General features: G+C 45.9%; 1 protein-coding gene across 1 annotated transcript in view; it reads left to right on the top strand.

Moving 5' to 3' along the window:
- Window positions 1-6,970: 6,970 nt before the first annotated feature.
- The window catches only part of PGK1 (phosphoglycerate kinase 1), a 30,420-nt gene continuing 20,285 nt past the window's right edge, over window positions 6,971-17,105 (top strand). The window contains exons 1-4 of the mRNA XM_084814238.1: window positions 6,971-7,148; window positions 12,011-12,061; window positions 13,744-13,899; window positions 14,008-14,152. Of these exons, the coding sequence (XP_084670364.1) occupies window positions 7,084-7,148; window positions 12,011-12,061; window positions 13,744-13,899; window positions 14,008-14,152 (417 nt within the window). The 5' untranslated portion in view covers window positions 6,971-7,083. The remainder of the gene's footprint in view (window positions 7,149-12,010; window positions 12,062-13,743; window positions 13,900-14,007; window positions 14,153-17,105) is intronic.

Below are 17,105 nucleotides of genomic sequence, written 5' to 3'. Positions count from 1 at the left end.
AATTTCTCCACGAATCTCCGGGAGGCCGAATGCCAACGCATTCGGCACCCCGAAATTGGTGGGGAAATTCTCCAACCCCCCCCCCCCCCCAGGATGGGACTTACCTCGTGCGAACATCCCTCGCGGCGGTGGGTCCCGGTGGCAGTTCGGTGGTGGCGGCGGCTGGTATTCCGACTGGCTGCCACCGCCGCCATTTCCAAGTAAAGTAAAAAAAAAAAAAGAAAGAAACGTGATAGGCTACGTACTATCACGTATCTTTACGTAGCCTATCACGGCTGACTTTGGGAAAAAAAAGCGCGTACGCAAATGGCAGCGCCCATGGGCGCCGCCATTTGCGTTCCTTATTTGGGCACGGGTAGTCTACGTAAAGATTTACGTAGACTACGGCGAAAATAAGGGAACGCAAATAGCTACGTAAAGATTTACGTAGCCTATCACAGCTGACTTTGAAAATCTAGCCGTGATAGGCTACGTAAATCTTTACGTAGCCTATCACGTTTTTGTTTTTTTACTTTACTTTTTTCTTTCGCGGCCGGAGAGGCAGGGCGCTCCCCCCCCCGGCCAGAATTTTGGCGGGGAGGGATGGGGCGCCTCCCCCCTGGCCAGAATTTCAGTGGGGAGGGGCGGGGCGCCTCCCCACCCGCCAAGAATTTCGGGGGGAGAAATGGAGCACCTCCCCCCCCAAAAAAAGTTGCAGGACCAGGTAAGGGACTTTCGTCCATCCCTAGGAAGTAACTACTTCACAGCTTCATTATAGAGATCCTGCGCAGTATCAGTTTGGTTAGAAAGGGGGCTAGTTTCCAATGCCTGTGTTCTCCCCCCTCCTGCTCTTTCCCAGCAAAAGCATATGTGTGTCTACTCAGAAGTAACTCCCACTGTGCTCAGTGAGGCTTGCTCTCTGAATGCCCACATCAAAATTTACAGAGATCCCTGTGAATTGAAGTTTAAAGCCTGTAAAGAGAGCGCTTCACAGAACCTGCGATTTGCCATGTCTTGGTTTATTGCCTTAAGAAGTAACTACTTCACACCTTCCTTATAGAGATCTTGCAATTAGAAAGGGGGCTGGTTTCCCATCCCTGTGTCTTCGTCCCCCCTTGTTCCCAATACAAGCATATGTGTGTGTACTTGGAAGTAACTCTCATTGTGGTCAATGTGGCTTGCTCCTAAAATGCAGGTGCATCTGGACCTCCAGGGGAAAGGAGAAAGGGGGGGGGGAGGAGAGGGATGAAAGCCTCTCTTATTGGTTGGGCAGACCCTGCCAGTCAGATGATGTTCACTCCAACCCCCACCTCCACCAGGAAGTATCACAATTTACAGATTTTTACTGGTGCGGAGCACTCCCTTGTGGAGCCCTACGTGAACCAAATCACAGCAAAGTTTGCTCCTTTAAGAAAATCCAGTACTCCTCCATTTGCTTCTCCTTCTGTTGTCTTGGAGACAGACCTACCAGAAATAGTAGTCATATTCTTTGTTGTTAGTTGTGTTGATACTTTGCCCCACCCACCCCTGGAAAAATTCCTGGGGATGCCCATGAGTCAGTGCCTCAAAGAGAGTACCTAATGGAAGGAGAGGATCTAAAGAGCCTCTTGTGGAGGGTGAAAGTGGAGAGTGCAAAAGCTGGTTTGAAACTCAACATTAAAAAAACTAAGATCATGGCATCTGGCCCCATTACTTCCTGGCATATAGAAGGGGAAGAAATGGAAGCAGTGACAGATTTTACTTTCTTGGGCTCCAAGATCACCGCAGACGGTGACTGTAGCCATGAAATTAAAAGACGCTTGCTCCTTGGGAGGAAAGCTATGGCAAACCTAGACAGCATAGTAAGAAGCAGAGACATCACCTTACTGACAAAGGTCCGTCTAATCAAAGCTATGGTTTTCCCAGTAGTGATGTATGGCTGTGAGAGCTGGACTATAAGGAAGGCTGAGCACCGAAGAACGGATGCTTTCGAACTGTGGTGCTGGAGAAGACTCTTACGAGTCCCCTGGACTGCAAGGAGGTCAAATCAGTCCATCCTAAAGGAAATCAACCCTGAGTGCTCTTTGGAAGGACAGATACTGAAGCTGAAGCTCAAATATTTTGGCCACCTAATGCGAAAACTCTCTGGAAAAGACCCTGATGCTGGGAAAGACTGAAGGCAAAAGGAGAAGGGGACGGCAGAGGATGAGATGGCTAGATAGCATCACCGATGCGATGAATATGAACTTGAGCACACTCCGGGAGAGAGCGGAGGACAGGAAGGCCTGGCGTGCTATGGTCCATGGGGTCACGAAGAGTCCGACACGACTTAACGACTGAACAACAATGGAAGGAAGGCAGGATATAAATGTAGTGGAGGTTAGACAAAACTGAAGAACATCCAAAATGTTGGAATTGTCTTTTTTCTTTGCCTTACGGTAAGTAGGCTGTAGGATTTTAGTTTGAACCAGAACTGTTTTTCTCCTTCATGTGACAATAGAACCCAGGGTCATCCAATGAAGATGACTGGCAAGGATTCAGGACAAATTCATTCATTATATTTCTATACATCCCATAGCTGAAGCTCTCTGGGCAGTTCACAAAAATTAAAAACTATTAAAATACATTATATGAAGACCATTCGCATAAGGACATAAAACAGCATACACAACAACAACTTATATCTAAAACAATTTAAAATAATCAGCCAAAGACAATCCAGGACCTGATCAAAAAGACTCATTATAGGCTGCCAAATGCCTGAGAGGACAGTTTTAACCTGGTGCTGAAAAGATGACATTGTTGGCGCCAGGTGGGACTTGTCAAGAGATCATTCCATAAATGGGGGGCCACCAGTAAGAAGGCCCCCTCCCTTGTTGCCAGCCTCCAAGTCTCCCTTGGAGGAGGCACCCAGAGGAGGGCCTTGGATGCAGAGTGTAGTGTACAGGTCGGTTCATGCCTGGAGAGGTGGTCAAGTGCTGGGGTCCCGAGCTGTCTAAGGCAGCACCTTGAATTAGGCTCGGAAACAGACTGGCAGCAAGGGCAAGAGGCCAGAATCAGTGTTATATAGTTGGACCGTCTTGCTCCTATTATCAGTCTGGCCACCACAGGTAATGTAGTGGCAAATTCTGAAGTGCAGGGTCCCTTCGTGACAGTCACAGCCTTGCCCCCTCACAGCTACACCTCCTTCTAAGATTGTACAACCTTGTAAGATATACAACCTTCAGCTGGGATCCAAAAACAGTGAAGCTGAGAGTAAGGCAGTGGTATTTGAATTGGACATCTGAGAAAAAATGCAGAGGTGTTAAAATCCTTTTCACCCACCCACCCACCCACCCACCCACTCACTCACTCAAACACAAACATTCTGGGTTTTCAAAATATGATACTCTATGGAAGCTTCACCCTCTCAACTCAGCCCTCATGGACAGATCCCTTCTCATTTAAACAGCCCCTTGCACACTCCCTTAGCGCCCCAACGTTACCAGTTAGCCTTCCCTAAATTCCTTCATTGTATCTCTCCCCTCCACCAACAGAAACATCCACACACCCAGCTGGATTGAACTGCGTGCGCGCACACACACACACACACACACACACACACATCCCTTCTTTCTCCCCTCCCCCCAACTGATTTTTCCCTGTTTCCCTCCCCTCAACTGGGGTTTGTTTGCCCAGGTACATGCCAACCTTGTACCAAAAATTGGAGCTGACAGAGCAGGTTGCATCTGGCAATTCCACTTACTGTAGAAATTAATGTTCAAGAATTAACAGTGCAATCCAATGGGTCTTTATTTCTAATTAAATTTACAGAGATCTTGGGAATGCAGCTAAGGCTGCAGTCCTAGGCACACTTACCTGGGAGAAAGCCCAGTTGGCAATTGAACATAGTGGGACTGACCTCTGAGTAAACACGCATAGGATTGTGTGATAAATCCTAAAAACTGGTGCAAACTAAGTCTTACAATGAATATTAATAATTCAATGGCTAAACAAGACATCATCTTGCTTCTCATTTGCACCACCCATCTGCTTCCATCTTTTTCATGTTCATCATGATGTGAAAGAAACTTTTCTATAAAGTTTCCCCACCCCCCCTCTGTAAAGCACAAAAAGGCACCAATCCTAAACACACTTACTGAGGGTGCTGGTGTATTGCTGTGGCCCTGTTCTCCTTTCCTGCCCTGGGATTGTGGGAGCGCGATAGGATGGTGCTCTAGTTGGCTCTGGCTGCTGGTACTGGGGTATAGTTTGGAGAACTGCCAAGAACAAGTTTAAGCATCAGGAGTTTTAAGGGTGATGCAGTAATGAGCTCCCTCCCCACACCAGCACCTCAGTTAAGGGTATGCAAATCAGCTTTATGTGTGCTTTTAAATAAAAGGTACAAAACAATGGGAGCATATTTCAAGAGGAGGACAAGGGTCTAGGCCATTCACATCTCCACACCCTTACTTCCTAAAGGCACGTTATATCAAAATGTGGTGAGGAAAAAGGAGAACATGTTTATGATAATAATAGCTTATATAATCAAAAATTAAGTTTCAAACAGCTATATAACTTTAGATTACAAATTAAATTTGAATTTAGATTGTAAGCTTCTAGGGGCAGAGATCTGACTTTTTGCTTATGATTCTCTGTAAAGTACCACATATATTGTAAACACCAAAGTCTGTGCATCTTCCGGAAGCAGCTGAAGACATGTTTTGTTCAAACGGCTTTTTGGTGACCAACAACAGGGAAAGACAAAGTAGACTGATTAGCATATTGTTACCAGCCATTTGGGATGAAGTAGACTATACATCCAATCAAGCAATCAATTAAATAAATAATATATCAGATATGGACAACAATGACGACGTATTTTTTTTTCTACCTCAGATAAAATAGTAACCCTATCATATGGATAGAATCAAGCCTCATGGCCATGGGGGCTTACTCTCAAGTATGGGGCCTTACTCTCAAGTAAGCACAAAGCAAATATATGGAGAAAATGAGTATGTGATGCAGGGGGGGGGGGCGGAGAGGGAGAACAAGAGAAAAGCTGCTTTTACTTAACATATGTACTTAAGGACCATCGGGGTTGCTACTGGCCGCTGCAAGCAATAGAAGCAGCGACTGCTCTAGTTCTCTTCCAGCCACCTGCCATGGCCCACAAGTAAACAATGGCGGCAATGTTGCCCACCCCAACACACTCCTGCTGTGGCCAGCAGCAGCCCTGAACAGGTGGCCAGTGCTGCAGGACAATGAGGGCAGCGTGGGGCATGCAGGCACGGAGTGGATAGGCAGAGAAGCTGAGAGCTGAGGAGAAGCTCCCTCAGGCTCCCTTGAGAGGCAGCCGCCAGCAGCCCGCCGCCCGCACTCCCTTCCTCTGCTCCCTCCTCCTCCCCTGGCAGACTGCGACCCGGCCGGGGCTGGCTTCCATAAAAGTCCAGGAGTGAAGCCCCGGCGTGACCTGCCACCACTACACCCCAGCCACCGCATTTTGCACAAGCTGCAGCTTCTGAACCATCTTCAGAGGCAGCCCGACGTACAGGGCGTTGCAGTATTCCAACTTGGAGGTTACCAGAGCATAGACAACTGAAGCCAGGCTATCCCTGTCCAGATAGGGGCGTAGCCGGCCACCAACCGAAGTTGGTAGAAGGCACTCCCTGCCACTGAGGCCGCCTGAGCCTCAAGTGACAAAGGTGGCTCCAGGAAGACCCCCAAGCTACAAACCTGCTCCTTCAGGGGGAGCGCAACCCCACCCAGAACAGGTTGAGCACCCTCCGAGTAGTCAGAACCACCACAAATGAAAGCAGCTCTTCACAGAGTACATACTTAACCTGTAGAATTTGCTGGCACATGGTGAGGTGGCCTGGAGGAGAATATGGTCTATCAGTGGTTACTATACTAGTCGTGATGGCTATATGGAACTCCCCAGTTCAGGGGCAGCATGCTGGGAAGCATTGGCAGGAGCGGGCTATTGCCCGCATGTCTTACCTGTGGGCTACCCAAAGGCAACTGTGAAAAACAGGATGGACGGGGCTGATGAGGGCAATTCTTAGGTTGTTAAGAGCGGGGCTGGTCTAGTCTGGGCCCCTCAGACCTTTATTTATTTATTTATTTATTTATTTTATTAATCGCCCACCTGGCTGGTCACCCAGCCACTCTGGGCGATGTAGAGAGCGTGTAATAAAACAGTTCAAAACAATAAAATTCTACAGCAAAAACATCACTGCTCAGCGGGGCTGAAATTCCTTTAATTTAAAAATTAAAGGAATTACATTCCTTTCATTTTTTTTTTTTTTAAATTTCCACTTCATTTATTTGTAGAATTGAAAGAAGAAAAGCGTAGGATAGTATTTTGCACAACTGCAAAGACACACACCAGGCTCTTGCCTTCCAAACGTTCTGGCTACCGCGGGTGAAGAGGCTGTGGAATGACCCACACGCCTTTAAAAATAAATAAACGAACAAACCTGGCCTCAGTGTAACACCTGAATCAGCCCAAACTGGCTTGGAAACCTGAAGGGCAGAGGCCCGGCCGCACTTCCGCACCCCTCCCTCGTTTCTCCGGGCCGCCGAAGGGGAAAAGCCCCGCAGCCCGAGGGGCGCCGGGCCCGGGCCCGGGCTCGCCCTTCCCGCGTTTCTGACTCGCGTCAGAAGCGGCGAATTTCGCTGACCCCGACAAAGGCCGGCCAGCGGCGTATTTTGGATATTTCCTCGTCAGAAACGAATCCCATTCGGGCCCCCCTGCCCGAGGAAAGGCAGTAATGACAGAGGAGGATTATTTATGTCGTTATTTGTGTCGTTGTAACACCGGGAAAAGAGCCGCGCCGCTCGCTTTTCTGACAGGGCGGCCGGCCTCCCCGCGGCCCGCCCTTTCTGGGCCCGCGCTCCGTGCGAGACGTGACCGGCCCGCCGCCCGCCCCCCGGGCGCAGACTCCCCCGGCCCCCGAGATTGACGGTCTCCTCCGAGCCAATCGCTCGACGCCAGTGAGGCCGGCCGGCCAATCCGAGCGCGGCTGGAGGCGGGGCGGGGCGCCGGCTGGGGTGACCCGTTGCGGCCGCGGCCAGGCTCGCTCTCGGCCCGCGTCTCTCCGCCCGGTCGGCAGCTCGAGCAGGACGGAGCCGGCGCCCGCGAAGATGTCTCTCTCCACCAAGCTCACGCTGGACAAAGTGGACGTGAAGGGGAAGCGCGTGGTCATGAGGTGAGCTCCGCGGCCGCCCCTCCGCTGTCGCTCCCCGCCTTCCGGCCGCGTCGCAGTGGCTGCCTTGCCGCTCAGCTCCGGGTGTAGAAATGAGGCCCCGAGTCAGTTTCCAAACCAGCTCGGGCGGATGGGTACGAGATAAAGAGGGTGGCTGGGTTGGTGAGCGAGTTAGGTTTTTTTTAAGTACGTACGCACAAACGTTCATGTAAGGTGTGAATGAGGCAGACACGTGTTCGCCGGCGCGTGTATAGTACACGCGGACACAGAAGTATCCACCGCCAGGCCGGGGTTTTGGTGTGGCGCCTTGTCACGTGTGCGCTGACTAACTCGCCCCTCGCAAACCTGGGTTTGCTGCCACCCCTTGTGATAACCAATGTGTGATAACCAATTAAACCCAATAACTGGCTCGCGATCGAGGCGGGTTCGAAAGGGGGCCGAAGTTCACCAGGAAAGGGGGCGAGGGGGAAGGTTTGCTGAGCCTTTCCGCAGTGTATAGGAGAAAGCGTTTGATCGGAATATCACTCAAGGCTTAATTCCCGATCTGAAACTGCCTGTATTTGTTTGGGTTGGGGACAAAACAGCCTTAGGGCCTACTAGTACTGCACAGGAAGGAGGGAACAGTACTAGAGAATGATTGGCAAAAGCTTATTTTAGGATGGGTGAACCGAGCTTATTTTTTTTTGCTAGTGTCTGTTTTAATTAAAGCCCTAAACGTTTTAGGATGTCATCCTAAAGACATTAAAGAGTAAACCTCATTGACACAATGGGATTTCCTTCTCAAGCATGCATGGGGTTGCACTGTTAGACTCAAAATTAATGGAAGTTGGACTGTATGACTGATTCTGTGTGGTAGGTCTATATGGTCTTTAACTTATCCTTCATGATGTTCATTCATATCCTGCTGGCTTCTCCAGCCGGTCACTGACTTAACACCCCCTCTCCTCCTGACAAGCAAATTCTGAGTTTGCAGTGAATATATATTAGGCACAAAAAGGGAGAGAAAATAGTTAGATCTCTGTGATCCATAAACCATCTTCAGCTTCATGAAATCAATGAAAAAATTTCTAAACAACAATTTAATTTTCACTTCACTTTCCTTCTGGAGGTTGTAAATTGCATAGAAGAAAATATTTACTCAATTCTTTTACTAGTCGTCCAGTTGCAATAGTTCTATGGGTGGCATACAAAATGAAACAGATTAAAAATCACAATTCCTATACAGCTGGGATCATTAAAGCAGCAATAAAATTATTAATGTTTAAAGATTCAAAGGCCTGGACAAAAGAGATCTTTGCCTGGCACCAACACAACATTTCAGATTTGGAGAAGGGCCTTGTTTAATTTCAGGGCCTGGGTAGGTACATGCAGTGCTACTTGAAATTTCATGTTTGTATTTAAAAGGTATTTACTTACCATTTTAAATAGTCCAAAAGAGCCCATTTCAGTTGGTTTGGGCTCATTAACAGTTTAATTCTAAGTATGTTTGTTCAGAAGAAAGTGCCATTGAGTTCAGTGAGACTTACCTGTGTATAAACATGCATTGTGCTGTTAATTAGACTAACCTTTCAGTACAGGTAGTTGAACTGAATAAAGAGGACAAGGATTTCCCTTTTAGGCTAGTGTTTGATTTACAGGCAAGGTTGTAAATGAGGAAGTATTCCAACGCTGGCAAAAAGTTATAGGTAGAGAGGTTGCTGCTGCTGGAGCCTCACACACACTAATATAATGGATTGTAGGGCCTAAGGAGAAGAACTAAAATTGGAAGGGGAAAACCTGCTACTCTGAATTCACACAATATTTAGTGGTGCCTGATGAAAATCAGATGTTAGAAGGCATACTTGGCCAAACTGGGATGTAGGGGCGAGAGAGTTTATTCAGTTGTAGGTTAGGTCTGAGAAAAACTACTGTTAATACCTTCATTTTAAAACTTTTGCTGCTTATATGGGATATGGGTGGGTTTTTTTATTATCTCTAATCCTTATATATGTGCTGTGACACTTCTTTAATAACTAAAGTAATATAGGCTTTCTCAAGGTCATTGAAGGTTAGCAGGGGCATTTCATTTGATTCAGTGAATTGACTTCAAATTTATTAACTTTTTAAACCTTTGTGGAACTTTCAGTACTATGCTTTCACTTTTCTGTTTTTTACATATATAAATCAGATTTTTTTTTCTTACAAAAATATTCAGCTTATAGAAATACTTCTAAATTATTTTTTACATTGAAAGAGGACTCTCTGAACCCCCTTCCACCACTATGGGCTTTCTAGCTTTTTCACTGCAAAAGCGAAGCTTGACTCGAGATTATTATCTTTCCTTGGTGTTTTTTTAACCTCATCTCTGACGTCCAGATACAGAATGAAATGCTATAATTTTAATGTACTGTTTAAAAAGCATATTGGACAGCAGGGGTTTATCATAATCCTAGATGAAACTCTGCAGGCCTCATTCTAGAACGGGGTTACATTACCAAGTGTTATCAGTGCAAGCTTCTAAATAGGTCCACAAAAATTCCTAGCTTCCTGGGAACTTGCTGAAGAGAGACAGACTTCCATTCCTCCTCCGTATCTATGCTGGGCACAGTCAGGAGAAGGGATGCGCTGCTCCTCCTCCGCCAACCTGCTCACACAACTGCATGGAATTTCTGCATGCCTATGGCTACCAGGCTTGCTGTATCAGCGCAGTCGACATTCCTATGCTGCTTTTCTTTCACAAGCATCTTTGTAGTAGTAGTTGCGAATTTGCAACCTAGACGGGGTCCTTGTACCTTGAAAAGTCTGACCCCGCCATCATTTTGAAAGTATGTGCTTCCTCTCCCATCTGCCAATCAGTGCCTGAAGAGGGAGACTAAGGATGCAGCCCTATGCATGTTAGACAGAAAAAAAGTCCTACAATTCCCAGCCGGCCTTGCTGAACATGCATAGGGTTGTGCCTTAAGGATATTAATGGAGTCAGAGTCTCCCATTTGAAGCCCTGTGCAGAGGTGTCCAGTAGCCTGTGTGCATTATTTATGGAGGAGTCTTGAAAGAACATTCGATGTGCTCCATGAATTTTTTGAGCTTCTGAAATACACAGAATGTTATTTTAAAATCTTCAGAGTGAACTCAACACATTTCTTGGTGCCACCTTTTCCTCTTTTAATAGTTCAAAATAAAGTGCAGCCTCATTAACGGTAACATTCTCTGCTCTGCCATCCTCTTCTGCCTCATGCTGTATTACACAATATAACTTCCTGTGTCCTTCAGCTTTGGGGCACAAAGTATGTTTTGTAGAAATGACTTCTGAGGCTCCTCCTACCCTTCGCTTTGTCTGGCATGCTACAGGATGCCAATATTTCTGCTGAGTAATTGCCCTTCATAGCTATGTGAGATGAGAGTTTGAGGAAGCACCATTCACTGTTGCTTTAATGTTGTGCTTTACACAATACTGGCAGAGTCAGTAAACCTCTGCTTTGGAAATAGTGTAATCTATAAAACCTAAGAATTAAATGTGGCAGCTAAATGCTTGAGCAGCAGTGCTTATTCTTTGGCCTTCTAGGAAAAGTTCTATGGGTTTGTCAGAACTATCAATCATCTGAACAGGAGAATTGCAGATATGAAACACTTGTTTAAAAAATTAGCCCACAAAGAAGAGGAGCAGAAGCACAATAAAATCAGCAATTCTCACAAGAGCCCAGTGTGCTACCTCAGGAAGAGAACGTGACTTGCTCACCGCAATCAAATGAGCTTAAAGACCAGGCAGTGGTCTGATCTCAGTCTCTTTTATTCAAGTTCATTGCTTTATTCCTTGCAAAACCATTGTGGTGGTCTTTGTTCTGTTCTACAGACACCTCTGATATAGTACATGCTGAATCCTCCTTGGATTTCTTTTATTTTGTGTGGGGGGACAAAATAGTTGAAGCAGCTTGTGGGAGAAAACCAAGGGCTTATAACAGACAGAAATACAAATCTCTACATTGTGTTAAGCTTGACTAAAATCTACCTACTCCATTGTTGTGCCATCCAGATCCTGCCTTTTTTAGATTTACGACAGTTTCCCACCTGTTCTCTGCCTTTTCCTTTGAACTCAGCCTTTACTTTCCAGTCAAGGGCTGGATGGAATGCCTGTGGTGACTTGGCTAATTTAGTTGCTAAGATTCTTAACAGAACACTTTCCTTTTAGGCACTTCTCAGTGTTTTTTATAAGCCTTTGCCTACCTGCCTACCAGTGAATAAAGGGCTGGGGTGCTGGGGCACAAAATCTAGCTGGCTTAGTTTTGTTCATGAGTGTTGAAGCTGTCCCAGAATAGTCCAGAAACTAATAAATGTTTGAAGTTACCCAGAGCAGTCCCTGCACAAGACCGTTGTTGCAGATCCTTCCACAAGCTCTTGCCAATAAGCATGGCCAGGGGATCCAGTGCAGATACGCCCTTCCTTCACCCTACCACATTGCTTTACCTCAGCCTTCCCCCAACCAGGTTCCCTCTGGATGTGTTGGGACTGCAACTCCCATAATTCCACAGCCATTCTGACTGGGAACTATGGGAGTTGCAGTCCAACACATCCAGGATGGGAGAAGGCTGTTCTACCTCATTAGTCCCTGACACTGGTTTAGAAACTTGGATCCCTTATAGTGAAGAGACCTTGTAGCACAAGTGCTCCCACTTAGATTTGAGAGCTTTGGGGTGCTGTACCAGTAAAGAATAGCAGTACAGTGATAACATCCCATCCTTCTGTTCCCACCCCACACCAACATAGTTCTGATGTATCCTATTTTTTAGGATCTTGATGTTGGATTTTAGCAGTAGTTTCCAAGATTATGCTTCGTGGGGTTTATTTTAAAAAAATGGTTGTGCATTAAAACTTCCCCCCTCATTTTTTAGGGTTGATTTCAATGTCCCAATGAAGAACAACAAAATAACCAACAACCAAAGGTAAGACTCATCTTTAATCTCCAAGCCGTGGTTAGCTGTACTTGGCTTCTTCCAGTGTGCTGTGACTCAGAAGAACACAGTTCGGTTGTATGAGATTTCAGGAGTGATCCCTGACTTTTCCAGGTAAGGCTTAGAGATACTGAGGCTAGGAAGACACTTTGTGATCAATCTGTTGTGCCAAATTGGATGTGAAGGTTGCAGTCAGTTAGGGTTGATAGCAAGATAGGTCTTTGATTTGGCTTTGTGTGGTAACACATTTTATCTTGTTTGTGTTTGCTGCTGATGCTTCCTATTGCAGTGAGGAGGGTTGGCACTAAAAGCGCATTTTAGATTATTCGTCTTCAACAGATGGGTTACAGCACTGCTGCCACTTGTTTTTTCCTGAGGAGGACAGGCCACCTCCCCCCCCCCCTTCAGCTTGACTATTGTGTATTCACAGTTGGTGTGCTGTTTTGCCACATCGTGTTCTCTTAGAGAGAGGAATGATGTTAAGGCGGCGCAGCACACACTCACAAAAAGAAAGGAACATGAGAGAGCAGGTGCTTTTTGGCTGAAATGGAGCGCTGTACCTTCCCAGGCTAAAGTGGGTCCCATGCTGCAGGTTGGGATTCAAAGCGGATCCCTTCTCTTGACAAGCTGAAGCCCTCTGTTCTAGGCCATATTAAACAAGCTGAAGCTCTGCTGACTTCCGTGGCAATTGTGGGTGTCTAAATACCTCTGCATTGCATGCTACCTCTTTTAAATGCGATTGGAAACTATCTTATTGATGGTGTTGAGTATAAAGTATTTAGCCAACTTTGCTAGTAGTACTAGGGTCCAACTTGGGAATCTGATTCTGATAGAATATTTTTCCATATTTTGTTCTACTGGAGTTTGTAGCTAACTATCCCCATTGATGCCAAAGGTGTTTACTGCATTCTCTTAACCATTTGAAAATAGCTGTTAAGAGTTATAGTTGCAGGCTTATGTATTTAGCATTTCTGTACTTGAGCAGCCCTTCAACTGAACTAATATTCTGTTTACCAAGCAAGCAAACTGCTGCAGGGATGTTTAAGGTATCAAAATAATCTGTAGCAGGATTATTGAAACAGCTACTATAAAACAGTGTTGATAAAATGGCAGCGACTAAAGCAGTTTAGATAGTATGCATTAATGGACCCCCAAGGGCCTTTTCTGTGGTGGCCCCCACTCTGTGGAACTCCCTCCCTAAGGAACTCCATCATGCCCCCTCTTTAATGAGCTTCCGCCATGCATTAAAAACGTGGTTGTTCAGGCAGGCATTTGGGGTGGGTTAGGGTATTTTAGAAAATGTTTTTATTGTAGAATTTCATTGTTTTAAACTGTTTTATTATATGTTGTACATCGCCCAGAGTGGCTGGGTGACCAGCCAGATGGGCGATTAATAAATTTAATTAATAAATAAATAATGTAGAGGAGGGGCCGGTCTGGATGGTATTGTCTATGTTGGTGAGGTAAGAGTAAGGAGTTTGGTCGGATTGATCACCTCCTGATTCTGTAATATATAGACGCTTGCTTCTGTGATAAATGTGCATTATCTCATTTTAAAACCGTACTATGCTGTTGTTTAGCCTAGATGCAACAGGAGATTGTTGGAAGAGCCTTCTGTTCATAGCCGTGACCCCAAATTAATATTTCCACTTTATCTTCTGCTTTTGTTGCAGAATCAAAGCAGCTGTCCCAACCATAAAGCATTGCTTGGACCATGAAGCCAAGTCTGTGGTACTGATGAGTCACCTGGGCCGACCTGATGGAGTTCCTATGCCTGACAAATACTCTTTGGAACCGGTATCAGTCGAACTCAAAACATTGCTAGGCAGGTATGTCATTATGACTGTTGGGGATGGACAGCAGATGCCATAAATGAATTCGTTGTGAAATACCCTTAAACTGGTGAACTGGAGCTATATATCTTGGATTGTTTCTAGGAACGTCTTGTTCCTGAAAGACTGTGTGGGTCCAGAGGTGGAGAAAGCTTGTGCTAACCCAGCAACTGGCTCAGTCATTCTCCTGGAAAACCTCCGATTCCATGTAGAAGAGGAAGGAAAGGGGAAGGATGCTTCAGGGAACAAGGTGAGACATTGTGCCTTAAGTTTCACTATCTTCATTTCTTCCTACTGCCTACACAAACTGTGTCCCTCTCCATGTCACTTGAAATAATAGCGATGATGTTGGTGATGTTTGACAAAATGTGGACAGTGATTAAAGCTTTGTTGTGCTGTTAGAAAAACAGTTAATGTATAGTTTAGTGTAAGATGGGAAGAATAGCCCAAATTGACAATGTATAGCACAATACTAATACACCTTCATTTTTAGTCATTTGCCTAGCAAGCAACAGTTGCTCTAAACTGGTTTTATAGTGCAGGGAAAGGAAGGAAAAGCTGGGTGGTGGGGGAGACATGCACTGTTAGGTGCTGCTGCCCAAATGTGCTCTTTTGTGCATTCCTGGTCTTTTTTGAGGAGAAGGCAGGGCAGGAGCATGTGCTGTTGATGCCTATAGGCAGCAGCATCCAGCACTTCCCCCTTTTGGCTTTCCTGCTCCAAAGCTGTAGGAAAGCTTTGTCTAAAGACACAGACTGCCTTTAGACAACTGCATCTGCTGCTTCCACCCAACCTGTCCTAATGGAAGGGCCGGGGGTGGAGTGGAGTGGTGAGTGTGCACTCCTGGGCACCACTGCCCAAAAGCACTCAATGCACCTTTGGGAAGGGCCTTTCATCGCTGCCTTCCATCTGGCCTTTTCTAAGGGGAAGGAAGGAACATGCATTGCTAGGTGCTGCTTCCAGGCAGTGATGTCACCATGTGCCCACACACACTCATGCCCCTCATTCTTTCTTGCTCCAAAGCAGGAAAGGCTGGTGGGGGAGAGGGGTTACCAGTTTGCCCCTGAGTGGCTAAAGCTCTTCCAGTGCCTTTGCCACAGCTGCCAAACGGTCCTTGGCTGCCTTACCAGCTTCAGAGCTGGGGAAGCAGTGGGGATCACCTTGCAACTGCTCAAGCAGTCCAGCCCACCTCTGCGGAAAGCTGGCTGCTTCTCATGAGCAGGAGGAGAATTGGCTGCTTGCCTCAAGGCACCACCAGACTTGCATGGGGACTATACTGGTGAAGCCTGATTTGTTAGGAAGTTCTTTCCAATGTTCAGACTGAGCCTTCACTGCTTAGACCTATTATCCCTAACACTTTCTAGGAGCTAGCAGTCATAGACATTGAGTGACAATGAGCACATAGTGAGAAGACAGTGCTATATACTAGCTTGGATGAAGATAACCAGCTTATGCCCTTTTATGAAAGGGTGTTTGGATTAAAGTGGAGAAGTGAGGAAGAATGCTGAATGAAAATGCACTGCTGTGTGAGGAAATGTTTGGCAGAAAATTTGCTTAAGAAAAGAATGAGATGAATATATTGGGTTAATGTTCTGACTGTTGCTGGCAGTGTTTAGTCTCTAGACTGGGACTGTAAAGGTTTGAATGCATATGCCACTAATTTTCAGGCAGCCATGTGGTGTTCATGCCATCTTGTACCTCTGACATTTTCTTGAAGGTCATCAAGAGTACTTGGTCCCAGTTGGTTTCTTTTCTTAGCATCTCTGACCCCATTAAGCTTCAAGCTTGGCTCCCTTTTAGAGCAGCCAAGGTGTGGAATGCTGATACACAGTATGATGCCCTTTTACAAGTTGATATCGAACACTGTGTTCTGAAAAGATGCACAAATAAACTTCTCAAGACTTGAGTACTTGAATTCATAGGTTCCAACCTGAACCCCTTGCCATAATCCTTCAGTCCTCATTTCCACTTGAAATAAGGGATGAGTAACTTGCATTCACTTTGTAACAGTTGCTCACATTTGTCCCTTGGTATTATGGCCTCTCCTTTTGTATTTTCTCTCATTCTTAATGGGCAGGAGCTTGTATGTTTTCCATATTTACTCTCTAAAGGACCATATATGATGACTGAAAATCAGCCTTCCCCAACCTGGTTCCCTCCCGATATGTTGGACTACAATTCCCACAATACCCCCAAGCCAGCATAGTCAGTAGCCATGTACCCCTGCAATTCTAGAGCAGCCTATCAGAGGAGGAACCCATCATCAGTGTTCTCAAGAGTGTAACACACAGAATATTTGGAGTTGGCTGTTCAGGATGCAGTTCTTCTCTCTTGAGAGAATTTCCATCATTGCAGAAAAACTATATCCTGCACCTTAAATGTCTTAGAATGTCTTATATATGTATACCGTTGTTAGCATGCTTAATACAGGGATGGGGAACCTTTTGTATGTCAAGGGCTGCATTCTCTTGGGGGTCGCATAACAGGGTGGACAGGGCTGAAGCCAAAGTGGATGGGACCAGATCTCCACCCTCTCTCTCTTGTGGGGACAAAACCCTTTTTCATAAGCCTAACGGCTGCGCAGGGAATGAGGCCAAGGAGGGGAGGTTGCAAGCTGGATTCAAAGGCACCTGCCCTTGCTTTAGTTTAGCATATTGTTTTAGAGCCGGAAATGGTAACTGGCTTGACAGCCCTGAAGTGAAAAGGATTATTCAGTAGCAAATAACTACAAATGTAAGTTAAGGGGTATTGTGTCTGGTTGCAGTATTTGCTATTGTGAATGAAAGAAAATCACTTGTTTTCTTACTTACTTACTTACTTACTTACAATATTTATATACCGCTCTTCATCAGATTTCGGAGCAGTGAACAACACAGTAAAAGAAGAAAACAGCAGGTTAAAAGAGTTAAAACATTTTTTAAAAAAGACAAACCCCAGTAAAGTGGAATTTAACAAACCACAGCTGGTCATGCAAGGAAGGCCTCTTGAAATAACGTCTTCAGGAGGCGCTGGAAGGAACACAATATTGGCGCCTGCCTGACCGCTGAAGGCAGGGAATTCCACAGGAAGGGGGCCACCACACTGAAGGCTCTTTTCCTGGTGGACTCCAATCAGGCCATAGGTCCATGTGGAACCACCAGGAACATGCCCTCTGATGACCTCAGTGACCGGGCAGGTTGGTAAAGGAGGCGCTCGCTCAGGTATC

Source organism: Heloderma suspectum, chromosome 9 (assembly GCF_057233095.1).
Source record: "Heloderma suspectum isolate Gila_16-S chromosome 9, 16-S_ref, whole genome shotgun sequence".
NCBI lineage: Eukaryota > Metazoa > Chordata > Lepidosauria > Squamata > Helodermatidae > Heloderma > Heloderma suspectum.
The sequence above is the reverse complement of the archived record's forward strand: the minus strand, read 5'-3'. Positions and strand labels throughout refer to the sequence as shown.